We start from the raw sequence: 22,962 nt of genomic DNA, 5'->3' as shown, positions 1-22,962 counted from the left end.
TGCATGATCACTTATAATTATAGAATGTATTTTTATAGCAGTTTTATCAACAATAGAATTATTTGTAAGGAAAAAATCAATTCTTGAGAATGATCGGTGCACAGCAGAGAAGAAAGTAAATTCCTTCTTAGTTTGGTTTTGAAGTCTCCAGCCATCGCTGAGGCCAAAATCCTCCATATACTCATCTATTACTTTAGCGGATCGTAATCGCCTTGTATATATCGTATTATTAGAACGATCTATTAACGGGTTCAAGACCGTGTTAAAATCACCTCCAATAATAATAGTAGAATTTGTTGCTAAATCGAGTAACCGAGAGAAAAATTCATGGAAAAAATCAGGGTCATCATTATTTGGGGCATATAAATTACCAATTGTATATACTTTATTAAATATAGTTACCTGGATAATAATATATCGGCCCTCTAAATCTGTTACTATATTATTTAGAGTAAAGAATAAATTCTTATGTATAAGTATAGAGACACCTCTTTGTCTACTATTATAGGAGGCAGAGTAAACTTGACTAAAATTTTTATCTATAAATAATTTTTCTTCTGATTTTTGTAAGTGGGTTTCTTGTAGGAGACAAATATCTGCCTTAAATTTTGAGAGATGGTCTAAAATTTTTATTCTTTTTGCCTGGGAGCGAGCGCCACACACATTCCAGGAGACCAGAGCTAATTTCTGCATACAAGCAATATAGACTCAGTCTTATGTATACATCTATATAAGCTGCTTATTAATATTAACATATTGTAGGATAGCAAAAGAGTAATTAGGCAATTTATATAATTTATATAAAGAGAGAGATAGCAAGTAGATAAGTATAATAGTGAAGAAACGTGGGGGGAAGTGAGTGTGAAGGAAATCTGTGGGGGATTCAACATAACAATACACCAGTAAATGGTGACCTAAGCGAGATTATTATTATTATTATTAATTTATTTTTTTAAGAATATATTTCTATATTATTATTATTATTATTATTATTACTTTATAGCCTATGCATAATATAAATTCATATTCTATTTCGTAACCCATTATCCATACATATACATACATATACATATACATATATATACATATATACACATATACATACACATACATATACATATACCTACGTCAAATAATCACACAATGCTCGGCTCTACCAATTGTCAGTTAGAACAGCCAAGGGGTCGAGGTTGGGTTTCGGAATAGCTGGCCGTCGATATATAATTTATCAACGACCATCGAAGTCCGTTTACCCTCCTGTCTATTTTGTTTCATGATAGGAAACAGTACTTTTCGCCGCTCGTTTATCTCTCTTGGGAATTGATCATTCATCCCGAAAGATGTCCCTTTGAGCTCCCGTCCTTTACTTTTTACCAATTCTTTATGTTTAAAATGTTCGAACTTAGCAATAATAGGACGGGGCTTATTGCCCTTACGAGCTCCGAGCCGGTGTACACGGTGAAAAGAGATATTATTTACCGTCTCCTGTGGGATCTTTAGCGATGATGTCATGAATTTTTTTATCTCACCCTCTGGATTATCTGGAGAATTTTCGGATATACCTGAGAATATTAGATTTTCCCGCATACTACGGGATTGAACATCTAAGACCGTTTCCTTTAGCATTTTATTTTCCTTTTTAATCGTCTCCAACTCGGCTGTGACAGCGACGAGAGAGGAGCGTAGCTCGGAGTTATCGCATTGGAGATCGCTTACCTGTTGGCGATACGTCGGCGAAAAATTCCAAAACTATAATAACCCTACTGCCATATTACAAATAAATTGCTTTATATACTGCAGCATTTTTCTAAATTATTTGTGCAATTTTTTGGACTAAACACAATTTATTTTCATAACATTATGTGGCCCTTGCGTCCTTCTGATTTTCTGTATGTGGCCCTCAAATGAAAAAGTTTGGACACCCCTGATTTAGACAATAATGTGTGCTTGTGTTTCAAAGCGTGCCCCCCTGAGAGCCCCTCAGCCCCTGGTAAAACTGGTCTAGAACCGCCACTGCTTAAAAGCCAGCAAGGTGTGCGCGTAGGTAAAGTGAAATGATTACACAATAATTGTTCTACAGTGGTACGTCAACTTGCGAGTGACCCGATTTAAGAGTTTGAGGTGATTTTTTTTTTTTTTTTTTTTTTTTTTGCTTTGAATTGACAGCAAAAATTTGAGATACAAGCACTACGAAAAACTTTTCTCTTAGAGTATTTCCATAATAACAACAATCTGATGTGTCGAGAAGAGTAGCACATCAAAAATCTGACAGAATTTTCTATTAATTTAATTATGTAACGAATATTTACTGCCTATCATGTTGCTGTGTGTGCGTGTGCGTGTCTGCGTGTGCACATGCCGCTGTTGACAGCAGCACAGCAGGTGTTTGGCGCGCTTGAAGACAAGACAGGACAAGCGTCGCACGCACACGCCGACTCACCGATGACGAGGGTGGTGATCTGGTCCTTGGCGGCGCCGTGCTTGTTCTTCACCTCGCAGATGAAGGTGGTGTTGACGGCGTCGTCCACCGTCCTCACCGTCAGCTTGTTGCCGTCCACCAGCACCGAGTCTGGCAGCGGGCCCGACGCCCTGGAGGACAGGATGGAGGGGGAGCGTGGGTGAGGGATGAAGCGAGTGAGATGAGAAAAATTCTCACGCACGGCCGCAACGTTCGCCATCTGCGCGTTGTGGTTGGGAAAAGAGCCTCGGTTACTTTTTTTTTTATTGACCACGTTATAGCTGTAGGATGTAATTTTGCCGAAAATACGCAGCTGTTTGCTTCAAGCTGTTTATAGGTGGGTTGCAATCACGTGATTCCGGCGGCGCGCGAAATTCAAATGGGGGTCAGGAAGTAGGGAACACCCACTGAAAATGATGAAAAACGGACTATGCAAATAATAGTAAAATATGTCGGATATGATCCTTACACTGAGGATTTCCGAACTCGTGTCAGATTTGCCAGGTGTGGAGGCAATCGACATCGCGAACTACCTCGTCCTCCAGACATCGTACTACACCGCTAGCCAAATGAAGGCGTATAAAAGCCTGGAGGCTTCCAACTATTTCATGTGTGGTTGGGTCAGCGAACTCGGATTAAAAGGAGCACTAAACGACTGCCATTTTGTTTTTGTTCGGGTGTGTAAATGTCTCTTTTCAACTCAAATGTACATGAAGGTACCACTAGCATCAGGCTACAAGCTAGCTAGCTAAATGTTACTTTACCTGCTATTCTCTACGTGTTGTGTAAATGTCTCTTTTTCAACTCAAATGTACATGAAGGTACCACTAGCATCAGGCTACAAGCTAGCTGGCTAATTGTTACTTTACCTGCTATTTTCTACGTGTTGCTAGGTTAACCATTCTCAGAGGTCTAACGTATGTTCCTGGAAGAAGGACCTCAATTTAAGAACCACTCATTGTGATAGCTAACGTAGCTACCATTGCTAAAAACAAAGACACAGACACCTAGCATGGACACACAAGCTGTAGAACAAACTCTACATAGTATTATCACGGTAAAAAAAAAAAAAAAAAAAGTATTATCACGGTTAGCTATCTTTCCGGTAATATTGCACTGGCCTGTTGAGTTTTATTCAGCTATGCAAGTAGTTTCTATACTGTATACCTTTCACGAAGTGATCACTGCATATACGAGCGTTGTCCAACTTTGCTCCTCTCAATTTTAGACGTTTTTGAATCAATTTTTATTGATTTTTTTTTTTTTAATTCACCTTTATGGGTTACTACTTTCAGGCCGCGAAAGTAGCTTTTATTTTTTACTCGATTAGACCGGTTGGTACAGCACAAAACTTCATCATTTTCTCAGCTCTTTCCTATGGGGAAATTACTTCCTGCCCCCCATCTGGGGTTGGGCGCTTGTCGTGAGGTCACATGAACCCCACCTATTGCCAACACACGAAACAAAGGCTGCTAGCTTAATGCTAACACACAAATACTCAAATCCATAGACGTGCTAATGAAACTAGCATTAATTATCCAACTTTAAACAATGGCTATTTTGCTGATGATTGGAAAAGGAGGACTGGAAATGAGCAGCCATCTTACGCGGTCCAGGTGACGGTGGTGGGTTGCGGGTTCCCGTCGGCCATGCAGACCAGCGTGGCGTCCGGGCGGCCCATGTACCAGTTGTGGTCGTAGCCCTCGATGGAGACGGAGGGGGGGTCTGCGGGGGAAAGTCAGAGGACATTGTAGGTCATTTTGGCAATGTAAGACCTTATTAAATCATTAAAATGAAAAGCTAACGGTTGCTAATTGTCCAACTACCAATGCTAGCGACATATTGTGACAATTAAATGCTCTAAGGTACACAATTGACCAATTGTTTTGTTTGGTGGTGTGGCGTGAGATTATTTCTCTGATGTAAAATATTAGTTTAACAAAGTTTGTGAAACACAAGTATATATCATGTTTCTCGTGCATTAGACGTGTCTTCTATTGTTAATCGGCTGAACAGAGACAATGTGCGACATCTTGGCGCCGTTTAGCCGACGCCACCAGTGACGACTCGGAACCTGTTTTAATCCCTTGTAAATTAAAAAAGACATTTAAAGGATTAAATGTGCGTGTGTGGCCATTTTGCTCTCTTATGTTAATCCTCAAAGTCAGCCTTAAAGGAGACATATTTGTTATATATTAAGTGACTTTTTAATGGCTACTTTGCGAATAGTTGTGTGAAAGCAAGTAAATCTTTGGCGAGGTGACAATTTCTGCAAACGCGTCTGTGAGCTTCCACTGCAGCTATCAAATACTTTTTCAAATCAAATAGTCTATCAATTGCCCCATGAATTAACCCATAAAATTGATTTTGATTGATTTTAACCCTCGTGACATACTTTCAAGTTAAAGAACAACAAATGTTTGTTTGTTTGCTATGAAAACAACAAAGTAAGAAATGGTTCGCTCCAGCATATTTGCAATGAAAACTGTTTTTGGGATACTCAAACTGACCCATTTTAAAGTTGAAGAACTACAAATTAGTATAGATTATTTTTTTGCTACAAAACATCTCATCAATTAAAATGTTTTACTTTGACATGTTTTCACTTAAAATGGTTCCGAACATTAAACATAATCGGGACAAATAGACCCATTTTAAAGTAGAAGAGTTACAAATATGCTTTGTTTTGCTACAAAACTTCTCATCAATTAAAATGGTTTAAGTTGACATATTTTCAATTAAAATAATTACTAATGTTTATCAGAATGCCAGGTCAAACTAACCCATTTCAAAGTTAAATAACTACACGTGTTAATATTACATGATGATCATTTTAAATATTTGCAACAGTTAGCAAGGCAGTTATCGGGATGTGTTTTTATCATTAAACACACAGTAGCCTGGGTCAAATTGACCCGGGAACATAATTTTGTTCCCGAGAAACCCACCTAACAGGAGGGCTAAACAACAATACCAATACGTGCAATTGAGTTACAGATATTTTGGCAATTTGAGTTGACATTCTTATGTTCGAGACTGTAGTAGCTGTGACTTTTAATGTGTGTGGCTTTAAAGGGTGAGTGACATGGGCGTCGATGAATAAAAGAGCATAAAAATGTGCTTGAAAGCCGCAAATAGCTAACCATGAGTAGATTCTAAAAAAAAAAAGAGATGAATAGGTGATTAATATATAGGTAGTTATTATGATTATTTTACAGTTTTCCGGAGTGTGTTGCTTACACTCCACAGACAGTCTGAGTTGTCGCGTCCAGGTCTTGTCCTGGGTGCGCTGGTCCACCATGCACGTCACTTCCCGACCGTCGTCGGCGGGCGTGGGCACCAGCCGGTACTCACTGCGCACCGTGACCGTGCCGTCTGGCCCGTTGGTGCTGCTGGTGGTGTGGTTGCCGCCCACCGACGCCAGCCACTTGATGGTTGCCGCCGGCTTGGCGTCGGCCGCCTGGCACTGCGCCACCACCGCCGCCTTGGTGCCCGCCTGCACCGTCACCACGTTGGCAGAGTTCTTGGGTTTGGCTGTGGAGGGGGAAAGAAGCCGGGAATGAGCGATGAACTGCAAAAAGTGAAATCAATGTATCAGAAATGAAAAAAAAAATGTGTAACCTCATTCATTCTTCGCAGATGATAAAGAATGTATGCCTGTGAGCATTATATTTACTGTCTACGTGTTGCTCTGTTTGTGTTCAAATCTCTGTTGTTAAAGGGCTATAACGCCGCTGTTGCTATTTGTTAGCCCATTTATAGCGTTCTGCATTGTTTGTTAGCATTAAGCTATGTAGTTGTTTGAGATACACAAGGTCTAATTATCTTTTTTTTCCAGGTTTAGTTTGTCAGAAAACATCAACTGGGAATGTCAATGTCAACTGCTCAAAGTCACTTTTTTTGAAGAACTGTTCACTATCATACAGGAAGTCAGGAGAAATATGCTAAAAAAAAAAAAAATAAAAAATAAAAAAAATAAAAAAATAATAAAAAAAAAATTAATCAATCACCCAACCCTAGCTGAAAAGTGAGAAATGTAGAGCCGGTCCCACCCACTGACCCCTCGGTAGCCTTGATGACGCTAAGGGGGCGGAATCCGTGTTTCACCACATTATTTCCATCGCAATGTAAACATTGGAAAAAAGTCCAAGTGGGTTTTATCTGAGTGACATTTTGGACATCAAGTAATGACTTCAGACATCAGCAAAGGGCTGAAGATGAGCAGACGCCACCACAATATGCGTCCCTCCAAAAGAGCTGTCAATCATCTGGCAAATGTCACGCTATTTGGTTTGGCCGCAAGATGCGTCTCCCTGCATTGCAACTTTTTCATTCATTCAATCGGCAGCTCCCCCGGAATGACTTTCCGGCCTGTCTTTGTGTGCATCAGATTGTGTCTGAAAGGTTTCTGATGATTCCCGAGTGTCTGGCATATTTGAGGCAGCCGGAATATCAGCGTGTCCCAGGTCAGTCCAACCTACACCGTCTACGGAGACCACACTGTCAAAACTTAAATGGGACGCTCAAACCTTATTTATGCTGCCAACAGGGTTGGGCGATAGGAAAGTAAAATAAGATTGCAGATACACAAAAATCCAATTTCCGATTCCCACCGTTCCATTAAAAAAAACAAAAAAAAAAAAAAAAAAAAAAACGTAAATGACATTGACAATTATTTAAAACAAGTGTAGCTTTTTGTTTATTTCCACTTCTGAGGTTTATATTTCGACTTCCTTTTAGATGGTTAAAAAAAAAAAGCCAGTAGTCATTAGATGTCATTTTTGGACAAATGTTTATAATATAAAACTAGCTAGTCGCTACTTGACAGTTATCAGCAAGAAATCAGCTATAGTTGCTAAATGCTAGTTAGCTACAGGAGGTTAGCTAGTTAGCTTCTCATTGTTAATTAGCTTCAGAAAACTATCTGGAAGTTGTTGGTATGTGTTATTTTTGTCCATATTCTAATGGACGCCTTGACAAATGTTTGGAATGTGTAACTAGCTTGGTAGCAATTGATAGTTAGCAATACAAAGTTAGCTCGTTTGTTGCTAATTGCCAGGTACTTACACAAACCTATCCGATAGCTGTCATTTTTGTACGTTTTCTCAAATTGGATGCCTCAACAGATGTATAAGATGTTTTGTGAGCTAGTTAGTCACAAATGTATCGTTTGTTACAGAACGCTGGCGAATCGTTTAGGCTTGCTGTCTATTGTCTGTGGTGTTATTGGTTTAAAGACACAAAGGAGACGATGTAAGAGTAGTTCCACGTCAATGGGTTTGAAAGAGATATGCTGTATTTTACTGGCATCAGTAAGCTCAGACAGACAGAAAGAATTCAGACAAATGTTAATTGTAACTGGCGTTAGTTTTTCCAATGCGTACAAAGCAAATTCTTTGTGCTTTGTCTATTGACTGTTGGAATAGGGATGTGAAGAATAGGAGAAAAGTGTTCTCCAAAAACACGGAAAAGAAGACGTCCACGTGCCTTTAAACGCAACCTTCGAATCACGCAGCTGCATCGCATATGCGGCTTGCGTTTTTCCCCCGACCAAATGGAGCTCAGTAACAAAGACGGGCGCCGGCTTTGTGACGACACATCCTATCCGTACAGCTTCCACTCCTCACATCCGACTGAGGAATTAGATGGCACAGATTCCCCCCCACCCCCCCTCCGCCCGACACCCATTGTGCACGGATCAACGGGCTAAATGTCAGAGAGCGGCCCGGAGATGGTGAAAAGGTGTCACCGAAAGGTTTTAAAGCAGACCATTTGCATAAAATGTGCTCACACTTCATTCATTAGAGCAGCAAACCATAACCATTCTTTTTTTGCGCCATGGACTGGTAGCGTTCGGACTTTGATAGTAAACCTCCATAAAGTACCTTAATACCACTACTAAAACGATAACATGGCAAAAGGTTAAAAAAAAAGCTGGAGGCTAAATTGGCTATTTGTATTCCATGTTAGCATCAAGCTAACTGACTTTCAAAAATATTTTGGTGCTAAAATATTCTGTACAATGTTGAGTTCTCTGTGCTTTAGTTTCGGATTCATGATGAAAAAAGTTAAGGGCTACATTAGCGGTTTGTATTACATGTTAGCATTAAGCTAGCGGACTTTCGAAATTGTAGTTGGTTGAACATTTTTGCGCTTGCATAATAATGGGCACAATCTTTAGTTCTCTGTGCTTTTGGTTTCAGATCCTTAAACTTCAATGTTAGTTTGAATGTTTTGTGTATTAGACTTTTGTCTTCCATATGGAAAAGGGTACTCATAGCACTTTTTCACCTGACAAGGCCCATGAAGCGCTTTACATTGAACTACTCATTCACCTAGCATCAGGATCAACTGGGGGTTCAGTATCTTGCTCAAGGATACTTCACGGTGAAATGGCATGGGATCAAACTCGCAACCTCTGGGTAGCGAGACAACCACTGAACCACGCCGCCTCATAGCTCTAAGCTGTTTCAGGTCATGTTTTTTTTTTTGTTTTTTAAACGTCCACAGCATGTTCAAAATGCTTTCCTTCTTACCACACTATATTGTACATAGTTTATATTGTCATACTTTTGCAGTATTGATATGCCACGCAACCCTAATGTAAATTGATATTTTGAAGTGCCGGCAAAAGAAAGACTCTTCTCTTCAACGAGCCGGTACCATCTTGGGGTAATGGGAGTGCAATTTAGGTGCAGTCAACTCCCTAATTTGGTTTTGGTCTTGTCTTTGAAGAAAATAGTGCTTCACAAAGATTCATTGCCTCATTTGAGGACCTGTCGCGGTATGTTACGCAGAGATGGTTTGGAGCTGAAGAACCACCCGTCGAGAAAAAACCCGTAGTTAAGTACGACTCTTGAACTTGTCATTTAAATGCAGTGTTCTTATTCTTAGCAGATGTCAGATTTTCTTCTTTTCTTATCATTTGGTCTTTTCCCCTTTCCAAAGAAGCTCTTCAAAGACGTTTTTTTTTTTTTACTGCTTACTTTATTACAGCCGAATCATGTGAACAAGATGAGCCGTTTGACATTTGCACAGAGGCACAGACGGATGCACCTCATCTTCAATAAACCTCTGTCAGACTCTGACGGTCGATGAAACATTTTTTTGTTTCGTCTCTCTGTGTAGTCCAGCACCAAATGGTAGCACACAATCGGATGAGCACACTTGCAGACAAGTGCATGAAGTGCAGTGTAGGAAGTGATGCCTCCACCGGCGAAAACTCATGAAAAATCCTCACAAAGTCTCCCACTGAAATTTGAACCAACTATCTTCCGTCTTTGGCAGGTCGGCAGTTAGCATCGCGGCGACGCGAGCGTGCGAGGGCGGCGGCTGGACGACATCTGTCGCCTTCGCACTTTTTCTAATTAAAGCAACCGACCCGCATCAGCGCTTCCACTTGACCCACATGCACGCAATTCTGCAAGCGACAACGCCGGCGGATGTCATTATTAGCGTTAAGTCCACTTAATAACTCACTAGCCGTGTTCACGGATGCTTAAGCTTGGCGACAAACACAGTAAGACATTAGGGACTTATTAATGATTGATTAAATCGTTTACTGCCAGCCAGATCCATATTGCCAATTTGACTGATTATATATATATATATATATACATATACACACACATACAAATGCAGTTATGCCATCTCGTGGCAGAAATATAACCTCAACACAAATCAATAGACTCGTTTTTTTTTGTTTTTTTTTACAGGATATCTTTTTAATTTTAACTCAATGGTATTAATTATTATGAAATTACTGTATCACCGACTAAAAGATGCAGCCACATTTCTATTTAACATTTTTTCCACTTTTGTTAACAAGAGTATGAAAACTTATATATTCTAACTATATATATATATATATATATATATATATATATATATATATATATATATATATATATATATATATATATATATATATATATATTCATATATTTTATTGTACATTTAGAACAGATAGAAAATTTAATTGTGAACTAAACTATTGAAGTCATGTGATTAATTACGATTAAAAAATTTCATCGCTCCAAATACATGACTGTCTCAGAAAATTAGAATATTGTGATAAAGTTCTTCATTTTCTGTAATGCAATTAAAAAAAATCTGGAATCATTACAAATCAACTGAAATATTTTATTTTAATATTGCTGATTATGGCTTACAGCTTAAGAAAACTCAAAATATTAGAATATTTCCTCAGACTAAGTAAAAAAAAGGCCATAATCAGCAATATTAAAACAATAAAAGGCTTGCAATATTTCAGTTGATTTGTCATGAATCCAGAATGTATGGCATTTTTGCTTATTTAATTGCATGACAGAAAAGAAAGGACTTCATCACAATATTCTAATTTTCTGAGACAGTCTTGTACATACTATACTATAATGCCTATATCTGTCATGACTGGGTCATGCCAGGGTTAAGTTTGGGTCATGCAAGGGTTATGTTTGGGTCATGACCGTGTGGTCAAGTGTCTGTTTTGAACTGATGTCACCAGCATCAACTGGCAAGACTATGTGATGTCAGGATCTATGTGATGTCAAGAATCCTTAATCTCTGTATTGGGTCAACAGCCAATCAGATAATTCCACGTCAGTCCTGTTACCCACATGTCTAGCCACAACCAATCACATCGATTCGCTGTCTATATAAGCCTGTCTGAGAAGTGTGTTGTTGTTGTTTTTTTTGTCGGATTATTACCTCTGTTCCTCTCATTGTTTCTCGTCTAGTCAAGTTTGTTCCACGACTCTCGATGTGAATAAATAGTTAAGATCTTATTTGTGTCTGCGTTTTTGGGATCCAACCCCAGTACATAACAATATCAAAATGGTTCAACTCTAATCAATAGACACATTATTTTACATGGACATTTTAAGTCTCACATACACACACACACAGAGCTCCATTACATATTGTATCACAGCAGCTTGTAGGTCACGGCGGAACAAGTCATTTAGAGTCGCTGACATATTTAACCTTTATCAAACAAGCACAGCCCCTGCAATTTGTCCATGTCGCGCCTTAATTCACGGCGCAGCTGTCTGCGGCGTGAATAGGGATTTAACGGCAGTGTCTTTTTTTTGGCGCGCACCATCAGCGCGGATTTATTCACCGATCAAGCGATGTGTTGTTGCGCCCGGTGAAAAATGTCGGTGGGTATTTGTTTGTCGCGCGCTGCCCTTGTCACGGCGGAGATAAACGTCTGCTCGCTTCCCGGGCCGCTAATAAAACATAAATATTGGAGGAGGTGGGGGAATATTTGGAAGCGGCATCAGTCCGGGCCGGCGTGACAAATCCGTAATTGGCTGCAGGAAATGTTGACAAAATGCATTCATTTGTCTGATTGAGACTCATTTGGGTTTGATTGAAGACACGAGCGGCTCCGCTAAGTGACCAGAAGCAGACTCCATACAAACAAAACAAAAGATTGTTTTTGCAATATTTACCAGCGCTAATGACAAATCATAGCCAAGGTGCTTTGAGGCTGCAACAGACTTTGTGCCGCTTTGTTTTTAACCCCTCTTTTGTCTCATCAACCGTGACTGGCCAAGGACATTAGCATAGCAGCGGCGTTTTGTTCTGAGAAGGAAAAAGCACGTTTTAGACTCCGATGAAAAGACAACCTGTCATTTAGTTCACATTTGTCATCGTGTGCACAAGTAAAATCGAATACGAGAGCTGGATGGAAAATTCTGCTGTAACAAACGAAAGGATCTGAAAAAAGGTCTGTTGAAGGAAAATCACAATTTCGAATCACTTCACTACATACACGAGCACAATCAAATATAAAGAAAAATACAAAGAAAATCATTGAATAGTTTTGTTAGATTCATAAAGTGAATATTTGTTTTTGTATGATGTCTGGAAAGGATTAAAATGATTTTTTTTGGTAGATCTATTTAGAATTGACAGGGCTACCAAATTTAATGTTGCCAAGTGCAACGACAAAGGTGTCCCTGAGCCAACAAGTTTGAATGTAAGCGCTCTATGCAAAATTATGACTCGACAAAGATAGTGATGACATATTTTTGTTGTATAAAAGGCTAGCAGTTAGAATAAAAAAAAATCTCTAGGACAAATTGGTCTCTGAAGGATGCTTGGAAAGAGCTGTACTGGAATGAAAAATGTTGCCTTGACAAATATAAAACATTTTTATCAGGTTATACATGGCCCAGTTTTGGTAGCAAGATGAAAAAAAAAATACTTGCACCTAACATGCATATTTTTGTCGATATGCACAAAGTTTAAAAATATGTATAACTAATTAAACGAGACTAAGTGAAATTTCTGGAGAAATTGTTTGGGAATGCTGAATTCTGAATGCTAATAGTTGAATGTTAAGATTTGAATGCATGTGGAATGCTTATGAAGTAAATTGAGAGAAAAATGATGACCTCCTGCACTGGTTTACCAACTGTGCCAATTATCAAACACCTGGTAATGATGATGTTATATGTATGGAAACAGTTCAATGTCTACCCCATTGAAAATGAATGGGGAAAAGTTGATATTTAACATTAAATTGTGTGAATACTGTAAGTAATGTGGAATCAGACGATACATACCAAGTTCAAATTTGAACAGTGTAAATCAGAAACATTATGTAGGAGTAGTTACATGACAAAAAAAAATTGTGGAGAATAAAAATCACGATAACATATGTGGGACTGCTCCAGCATTCCCACAATTAATTTGGTCTACTCAACATTTTTTGTTGTGTATTTGGTACAAACTGAACAAACTAAAATAGGAGGAGCTTATTTTTGAAAGGCACCTGGAAATATGCAAAATGACCCTAAAATGGCTGCCTTGAACAAAAAAGACAGACGTTTGAAACATGGTTTCTCTGGACTTTTTTCTGTCTCGGTCTTGTCTTTGATCTGGTAGGTGTACCTAATGTTGTGGTCGACCGAAAAAAAAACGGCTCACTGCCGATTCTTCATTCGCACACACCAAAACTCGATAATAAGATTGCGTCGCGTGGCCGTGCTGCTGCATCCAATAAGCGCTAATCGGATTGTTTGCCAGGATTATCTATTCGGCCGTAAATAAGACGTGATATGATTGCTGGCGTTTCTCCATTCAACGCGACAACACACCATCTTGAGCTGCCTCGTATATATATCGAAATCTATTATTCATCCAGTCAGGTAAAGCGCATGCACACTGATCTCGCAGGGTCCGCCTCGGCACAGATTGACTGATATTTGAGAGAGGCATCACGAGTTGAAATTGCTTTGTTTTATAGCTTTGTGGACCCAAACAAGCAGAAAAACGCTTTTCGACGTTCTCGCGTTGCAACTATGGTGCACTGAAGGCCGCTGCTGACAAGATGGACATTTTTCACTTCTCAGTTTCGACCTCGAAACATTCTCAGGGAACGACAATCACGTCTGATGCTGGTGATAAGCGGCTGATTATTTTGAAGGGCAAGCTTGTCTTTGAAGGACCACTAGAAATGTACAAAATGAGGCTAAAGTGGCCACCTAAAAACCGAAAGGGCAGACGTAAATTTATAAGCAAGACTTTCTTTGTGGGTCTACTCGTGAAAGACGTGCGCACCAAAGCACATGTTGCTAGGTCAGACGGGTTTAGGGGGCTGAATTTTCCAAAAGATTACATGTTGTGTGGCTAGTAGTCACCAAAGATCACCACTATGCTCCGCCCACATGCAATAGCAAAAACTAAATAATTGTAATTTAGGATGGTCAATCTAGCGTGGCTCAAATTTGGCAGACAAAATCTCTTAAACATGAGAGCAAGTTTGTCTTAGAAGGACCCCTGCCAAAATGATCCAAAAATATCCGCTTTGAGCCAAAATGACAGAATTTGTGCGTCTTTCCGCACATGGGTTCTTGAGACTTTTTTTTTTGTGCGGTAGTCACAATAGATATGGCTATTAAATTTCACGTTGCTAAACAAGTCAGGCTTCAGGGGATTCTTTTTTTTCCTTCCAATTCCCACGACAAGTTTGCCATTGAAGCAGCCTGGAAATGGCCCTAAAGTTGCTACTTCAACTCAAAATGGCTGACTTTCTGTGTCTTTTCAGGCGTGGCTTCTTAAGATTTTATGGTGAGTCTGCTCATGAGAGACAAGTCTGGCAAAGTACATTTGCTAAGTCAAACTGGATTTTCAGATAAATTGCATGTTTGAGGGCATGTCAAACTTCAAATTAATCTAAAACAGAAATAAAATGGCGGACTTACTGTGTCTTTTCAGTCGTGGCTTCTTGAAACTTTTGTTTTGCGTGTCTGTTCACGATTGACGTGGCTACATACTTAAGTATGTGGTTCAAATTCTGAGGTGGAAAATCCAGGTCCAGAAAGTAAATATCCTGCCACAGCTTGGCTTTAGCCTGTGGTGCTAGCGAGCTAGCTAGCTAGCTTTTCCTTTTTTTAATTTTTTATTTTTTTGCTAGCTTGCTAGCTCCCTAGCAGGTAATCGAGCACCATGGGAGCTAGCTAAGGAGCTAGCTTTCTAGCTGGCTAGCATCTGGGGCTAAAGCCAAACTGTGGCAGGGTTTTATACTTTCTGGACCTGGATTTGCCACCTCTGTTCAAATTTGGTTGCAATTAGACAAAATCTCGATTTGAAGGACCTCAAAAATTGTCAAAATGAGCCTAAAGTGGCTGCTTGGTACCAAAATAGCCAACTTTGTGCCTTTTCAGTCATGGCATCTTGGTAGTTTTTGATGTGTCTACTCATGATTGACATGTACTAAAGGATGTGCTTTAAATTTGGTCGCACTCAGACAAAATCTTGAACAAGTTAGCCTTCAAAGGACCCTTGGAATTGGTCAAAATCGGCGCAAAAAGTGCTGCAAATGGAATTAACTGACTTTCTGTGTCTTTTCAGGCATTGCTTAAAACTTTTTTTTTTTGGTGGGTCTACTCATGACAGGCACATCTGCTACAGAGTGAAACTGGCTCTGTTGCTGAATTTTTCAAAAAGTACAGATCCAATTTCAGGCCTCACTACTGCTTTTCTCTCAGCCAGCATACAAACATGACCCAATACATGAAAGGCTGATTCAACAAGCGGAATGAAGTGAAACTATGTTGACTATCGCATTTGAAAAGCCCACACATCTTTTCCTTTTCATCCACGTTGGGCCTGTATTCTGTTCTTTTCACAGCTGAAGCTTTTTTTGTCTGACATACCTGCTCTGATTGTGACAATTCGCGCAACAAAAGCGAGCGAGGAGGGCTTCATTTGTGCACTCCAGTAAACACAAACGTGTCATAAATGCGTGAAAAGATGTGAAAATGAATTTAGCAAAAAAATAAAAAATAAACGCGGCGGTCGAGTTCAAAGTGCGGCCCGCTCGCAAGGTTCCCCCGAGCCCGCCATTACCACGGGAGCGCTTAATGTGCCGGCTCTTTATCGTACGAGCGCAGACGCCGCTCGCCTCGCGACGGGATTTCTCCCTCGCGTCGACCTCGCCGCGCTCGGCTGCTCTGCAAATGGCCGCTCATGTGGGAGGATGAAAAACACCAGCTGTCTCCGATTACACACAGCGGGCGCCCCCACCCCACCGCCCGCCAGCGGCGTCGTAAACATCATCATGCTTTTAAGACGATGAGGTGCTCTCGACAGTTAGGCATTAAGATCCCTACGGAACATGCTAACAGGTGCACCTTCACCACTTTAGCATCTTGTTAGCAGTCGTATTAGAAGCACTGGCCTAAATTTACAACCTAAATTCAAAGATTTGTGACATGAACTTGTGTTGTTTGCGTCATATTGTAGTATTTCTCTTGTCTAATAAGATTTTAGCCTCCAAGTGTTCCTGTGTCAATCGAATCTTAAAACAAGCTAACAAATAGCATCAACACTGTTGTTATAACTCAAACAAAGGATATTAAAACAAACGGAGAGCAACACATAATAATGACAATATGCACAGGGATATATTCTTTATCTTCTGCAAAGAATATATGACTGCAGTAGACAGAGTAGTTGTGACCCTCTCTCAAATATAAAACAAATGATAGCCTACCAAGTTAGCCAATACTTTGAGTGTGAGCCATTGCACTTCCCATCCTCTGGTTGGTTGGTCAGACCTAGTGCATCGGTTTTATTTTATTTCAATTTGAACCAATAAACGGCTAGTTCAATTAGCAGCCATGCTAACCAACGTACTCATTGCGCCATCAAAGGTGCAGTTCTGCTATTAATGTGGATGAAAGTAATACCAAAGATTAAATAAAAGCATTTTTGCTGTAAATTTTAAGAAACATAAATGAATAAATAAATAAATAAATAAAATATATAGGTTTTTTGAAAGAAATAACAGCACTGGCTAAATACAACACATAAAATGTATAATTAATGATTTGGCTATTCGACTCGCATGCGGTCGCTAATTTTAATGTTCACTTTATTCTGTTTGCATGAATAAACTGATCTTTACAAAAAAAAAAAAAAAACATTTTCACGCAATTTCCCAGGGAACTGCAATTTCCGCTTATAAATAAATGAATAATCAGAGATGTTTAAACATCCCTAAACTGCTTTTACACGGCAATCACAGCACTTTAATTGCAAGGCGGCCATTTTTAATGAACACAGTCATGTTTGGATTCACTTAAGCAATCGTTTACATGTTCAAAATCTAACAGCAATGTGATTAAATTCCTTGAAGTCGTTCTGTGAACCGACAGAATCCTCTGCGGGAATTGGCTTCAAATTGCTCGGTCGCGGGCTTCGGGCACGACGGGGCGCTCTTGGGCAACGAGTACTGATAAGCAGATGGCGCCTGTCAAGGCTGATGGAGCGCAACAGCTCTTGGGGGGAGGGGAATAAATAAATCAATCAATCACGCCACCTTCTTGCTACAAAGCCCTGGCTGGTATGAACAAATGAATTGGTAGCAAGGAAGTGATACATCAACTAGCTTTAGCCTGTTAGCGCAAGTCGCACGCAATCAACACGCTCGCCGAGCACTCACCCAGCATGACGAGCGTGGTGGTGCCCTGCTCGTTGCCCGACGGGTAGGTGGCGTACTCGCAGGTGAAGCGGCCGGCGTCGGACATGCGCAGGTCGGAGATCCGGATGGACGGGTTCTCCAGCTTGTTGTGCAGGAAGACCACGCGGTCCTTGAAGGACAAGTTGGGGAAACTCTGACCGTAGAAGGGATGGTACACGGCGATGTTGTCACGCTGGCCTTCGATGGGCTCCCAGATCCACGACACCTGAACAAAAAGTCACACTCTCAACTCTTCCAGTTGTTTTTTTAGCCTTTTTAAAGCATTTTTCAAGACCCACAGAAAACTGTGTTGCACACCGTGTTGTACCACATCAACGAATATTAAAAAAAAAAAAAAAGGCCTGATGAGTACACCCGTCAATGGTAATGAATGAGTTAAAACGCCACACCATAACCTAAACTTTTATGTTTAATAAATCATTGCTTGTGTTTGTTAAAAAAAAATACATACAATACTTATTAAAATAAATCGGAATCACAATATTGAGTGGGGGGAAAAAGACCCCATTCTGTTATAACTAGGGTCATGCAAGGGTTATATTTAGTACTGTCATGACTCGGGTCATGCAAGGGTTATGTTTAGTACGGTCATGACTAGGGTCATACAAGGGTTTTGTTTACTGTCATGACTAGGGTCATGCAAGGGTTAGGCTTACTGTCATGACTAGGGTCATGTAAGGGTTATGTTTAATGTCATGACTAGGGTCATACAAGGGTTTTGTTTACTGTCATGACTAGGGTCATGCAAGTGTTATGTTTACTGTCATGACTAGGGCCATGCAAGGTTTATGTTTGGGTCATGACCGTGAGGTCAAGTGTCTGTTTTGAACTGATGTAACCAGCATCTAGTTTCAATATGGTAAGACGCTATGTGATGTCAGAAGCTATGTGATGTCAGGAATCTTTAATCTCTTTATCTGGTCAACAGCCAATCAGATAATTCCACGTCAGTCCTGTTACCCACAACCAATCAGATTGACTCGCTGTCTATATAAGCCTGTCTGAGAAGTGTGTGTTTTTGTCGGATTATTTGCTCTGTTCAGCTGTGCAACTCTCGTTGTTTCTCGTTTAGTCAAGTTTGTTCCACGCCTCTCGATGTTATGTGAATGAAGATCTTATTTGTGTCTGCGCTTTGGGATCCAACCTCAGCTCATAACACATTCTTTTCTGTGAGCCACCATTTTGTACTTTTGCACGCTTTTTATATGCACATCAGGACAAATGTAATCCATCGATGGGCCGGCGGTCAATGCTGAGATTGTGATGGACGCATAGATTTATTTTAATGGCCACTTTGCCGCATGTAATTTGCACTAGTGTTGAACTTTAAGAGGGGCCACATCGCGAGCTGTTATTCATATTTTTAAACAGTATTGTGTCGCTCATTGATCCCTGTAATAATCTCGCCTGCTGTGGGAAAATGTCACCGTCAATTAAAACAGCATGAAGTAGGTCTGAAAGGTTTCAGTTATTCTGCACCTCATTCTCCTGTTTTTTTGTTGTTGTTTTTTTTTTAGCATTGAGTTGAGCTGGGCGATTGATTTGATCAATTAAATGAAGTTCATTAGTCAGGATGAATTATTTCTTAATATTTTTCTGCAGTCTTAACTACTTGGTGGTGCAAATTTGTTATGTTTGTTAAAGCCAGTCATATCTAAATGTAATTTTGATTTTTGCACCACAGTCATATTTAAATGTAATTTTGATTTTTTGCACCACTGATAACGCTATATTAAGATTTTATTTGGATTATTGCTGTACTATCAATTGGATGGCCGATTTAATCGGACGATATTAACTGCAATAAAATTAGAAAGAATTGACTGATCTGTTTTTTTTGTTTTTTTGCACATTACAACAAAAGACAAAGATACAGTAATGGCATTCAAACATTGTCCCTAACAAATGAATAAATAGGTAAAAATGTCAGACCATTTTTTCACCCATTTTTTTTTCTCTCCGTTGTAAAGTTAAACAAATACTAAAGGAGAAAGAATTGCAAAAAAAATAAATAAAATAAAATGCCAAATGTTGTGCCTGTAATTCCTATCTTTATTGTCATAAGTATTAAGCGACCATTTTATTTTATTCACAATTTTTTTTAAACTCATGATCCGATTCATTGGTTATTAAAATGTTATCTGCCAAATATCAGAACCGGCCTAAAAATAACAAAACATAATAAAGATCAGAGTTGTTTAAAATATTACAAATTAAGAATATCAAGAGAATTTGTATGCACATGTTTTGGTTTTTTTTTCCTCGTGAATGCATTTCCAAGGTATCAGATCTGGACTCGGGATCAGCAAGTACTTAAAATCGAGTGATTCGGACTTGAGAAAGAAAATGTGATCAAAACATCTCTACGATATATATTTTAAGTCCATATTGCCCAACCCGAACATTTTGATCATATCAACTTTTTTTTTCTTTTTTTTCCTTCCTTCTGACAAATTCCAGCTTGAAGAACAAGGTTCATGTATTACCAATCACCAGCAGGCACACGGAGACGGCACCTCCAATTAGCCCAGTGCAGACAAGCGGCCGATCGGCCGTGCTTCTGCGTTGGACAAATTGAATATTGATCGCAAAGAGACGGGGAGGTGAGCATCGCGCCAGGATCAAGCAAATGCGTTCTCGTTTCGCTTCTTCGTCGTCTTCTGGCGCTTGGCAGCTCTTGGCGAAACGCCCAAACAAACATTGACGGGCGAACGCGTTTGCGTGTCAGCCAACGATGAGATGGAAGCTGAGAGAAATGTCCAACACAGGACGGGCAATTAAGCTTCTGGACTCGCTTGATTTACAGTATACATATTAAGGGTGTCAGCTGATTACAATTTTTAATTATAATTAATTCCATGACTTTCAAAGTTAACTGATGATTAATCAAAAATGTTATATCTGTTCTAAATGTACAACAAAATGTACGATAAATTTTTCCCCCTAAGTTGAAATACATTTGTTAACGTAAAAGTGGCAAAAAAAAAAGTTTTTTTTAAACTCATAGAAATATGGCTGCATCTTTTAGTCACTGAGACAGTAATTTCACAATAATTCACAAAATAGAGTTAAAAAAAATAAATCAGTGATATTGATGTGTTTTTTTTGCCACTAGATGGCATAATTGCATTTGTAAGACATTGGTGAAAGCTCGGTGCATTTTTCTTTTCATATTAAGAGCCGTCTTTAACATGATATGACTTGCAACATTCTGCAATCTGCACATTTTTAAAATTGTAAAATAGAACTTGACCCCAGTCTCCACAAATATATGCATTATTATGAAATTTCTGTGAAAACGTATGAATGACTTGCTCAAGACTGACCTGGGTGAGTTTGGTTTTGCCTCCCCCGTCGATGAACTGACAGCGCAGGTCCACCGACTCGTTGGGGTACGCCTCCAACTCCTCCTCCACGCGCACCTTCTGAGCGCCGACGCCTGCAGAGGACAAAAATGGAGAACAATATGAAGGGGTGGGGATTGATGGTGGAAAATTGACTTTTTGGACAACATCTCTCCAAAAAAAGTGAAATTAACCAACCAAGTCAATCGTTTCAGAATTCAGCATTCTTCTGATTATTGTTTAATCAAGTCATTGGAAAAGTGCATCATTCATCTTCCAGTCGCCATGGTAACAAAGCTTACTCGCCATTGGCCAGCAGAGCCATGAAACAGGCCCGCCCCCTCAAAACAGGCTGATTTTAGCGATACAAGAAAGACAATGTCGTGATCCTTACACAAAAGCACCCGACAGGCAACTCTTTTAAAGTGTAAAAAAAAAAACATAATTGGTCTCCTTGAAATGGTTTCCAAGCTGATGATTTTCTTGACAGTCAAATGGTGTCCTTGCAGGGTCTTTTCTTCTCCTTGCAGCCAGTCAAGACAATGTTCTGGCGGACTCACACAAAAAAAAAAAAAAAAAAAAAAAAAAAAAGAGGGCGCGCGGGAGGGAGGCGGATTAGCATTGGCTAGCTGCTTGTTGGACCCGACCGAGTGCTTGGGAACAAAAAGCCGCTTAAGTGAGCCAGTGGAACAATATGGCACAGTGTGTTGCGCAAAATAAATGAATAAATAAATAAATAAAAAATCTTTGAATGTGTCTTTTATTGTATTATCAATGTACAACGTATGTACTTATAATTTATCTCCACACATTATGTACAGTATTCAACATTCATAATTCATAGTTATTGTTCCCGTAGAGTTTTTCTTCAATATTGTAATGGCGATTTAATATGTCGATTACTTTGCCAAGGCCCTCTTTACCTGTATTTTTTATAAACACATTTTAAAAAAAAAAAGTCAAAAGTTGATGAGGACGCGATGAAAAATATTTGCTGGTATCACGGATTTATGACAGTGATGGCCAAAACATGCCTAACTAAAATTAAGCTGCACTAATAAACTAACCACGAGAGGGTGCTAGACTGCAAAAAAACAGAATACAGTGTCACTTTTTAACAGATGCGCTGCGTTTAATATGACGACGACGATTCAGTGGCAATTTTAATATTGTGATATTGTTGTTACACCCCTAGCACATATTACGCATGCATAGTTTTATATATGTATAGTTACAGTAGATCTGTGTGTGTGTGTGTGTGCGCTTCATTACAATAAGATGCATATTAGACAGTCATTGAAGCACGCTCCCTATCGCCCAAGGGAGACAACAGCCTTGTCAAACCAGTGATCCACTAACACTGCACGACACACATGCACGCACGCACACGCACACACACGGGGAGTATACATGCAAAGTGGCTGTCTGATGAGCGAAAACAAACACAAAAGCTCAGCCGTGAGCAGGCAGCTGATCTGTATTATTTCAGTATTCCACTTTCTGTCATACTTTTGTTGTTTTTGTGGCTCCCTCTTGATGCTTGAGACAGATTAATTTCACTTAATTGGACATGTCGTCACTCACGCACACATGTAAATAAACATGAATGCGGGATTTGACTCCTCCCACTAAAAAATCTCCATACACATTTACATGTCAAGAGAAATTGGTGATAAAATGCTGCATCCGCCAGCATTAGTGCAACGGAATCCCTCGATGGTTATCATGTCGTTTCTTTGGTTTCAGGGCTTCGTACGTGTCACGGCATCAAGGTCAAAGTTGAATGTTAAAAGGCACTGCAAGGGCCCTAACTAGAGCTGCACGAAACTACCTCGAGTCATATGTCAAACTAAAGGTCTTAGCAAGGACTTTCAAGATCTGTTATTTATTTCAGTATGTGTTGTTTATAATAACAAAGTGACCGGAACGACTTCTATTCGTAATAGTTGAATTACTTTGGCTTTTTGTTGTGGACAATTGTGACAAAATCACCTGTTGCCAAACCAAGATTGAATGAAATATTGTCATCTCTCAAAGCCTCCCACTTATTTCCTATCAGCACATGGAGATTAACGTACATTAACGCTGCTCTCGAGGGATGTTACAGGGGAGTCAAGGGGGGTGCGAGGCTAAATGAGCACCCGCTGCTCCCCCCACCTCGA

The 22,962-nt window shown here is 39.6% G+C and overlaps 1 protein-coding gene across 3 annotated transcripts in view; it reads right to left on the bottom strand.

Moving 5' to 3' along the window:
- The window catches only part of pvrl2l (PVR cell adhesion molecule related 2 like), a 133,175-nt gene that overhangs the window by 53,655 nt on the left and 56,558 nt on the right, over window positions 1-22,962 (bottom strand). For all 3 annotated transcript variants that reach the window (XM_077506633.1, XM_077506634.1, XM_077506635.1), the window contains exons 2-6: window positions 20,783-20,895; window positions 17,418-17,661; window positions 5,699-5,992; window positions 4,066-4,183; window positions 2,441-2,589 (exon numbers count right to left, since the gene is read on the bottom strand). In XM_077506633.1, coding sequence (XP_077362759.1) covers window positions 2,441-2,589; window positions 4,066-4,183; window positions 5,699-5,992; window positions 17,418-17,661; window positions 20,783-20,895 — 918 coding nt within the window. The remainder of the gene's footprint in view (window positions 1-2,440; window positions 2,590-4,065; window positions 4,184-5,698; window positions 5,993-17,417; window positions 17,662-20,782; window positions 20,896-22,962) is intronic.

The sequence above is a fragment of the Festucalex cinctus genome, chromosome 19 (assembly GCF_051991245.1).
Source record: "Festucalex cinctus isolate MCC-2025b chromosome 19, RoL_Fcin_1.0, whole genome shotgun sequence".
Lineage (NCBI taxonomy): Eukaryota > Metazoa > Chordata > Actinopteri > Syngnathiformes > Syngnathidae > Festucalex > Festucalex cinctus.
The sequence above is the reverse complement of the archived record's forward strand: the minus strand, read 5'-3'. Positions and strand labels throughout refer to the sequence as shown.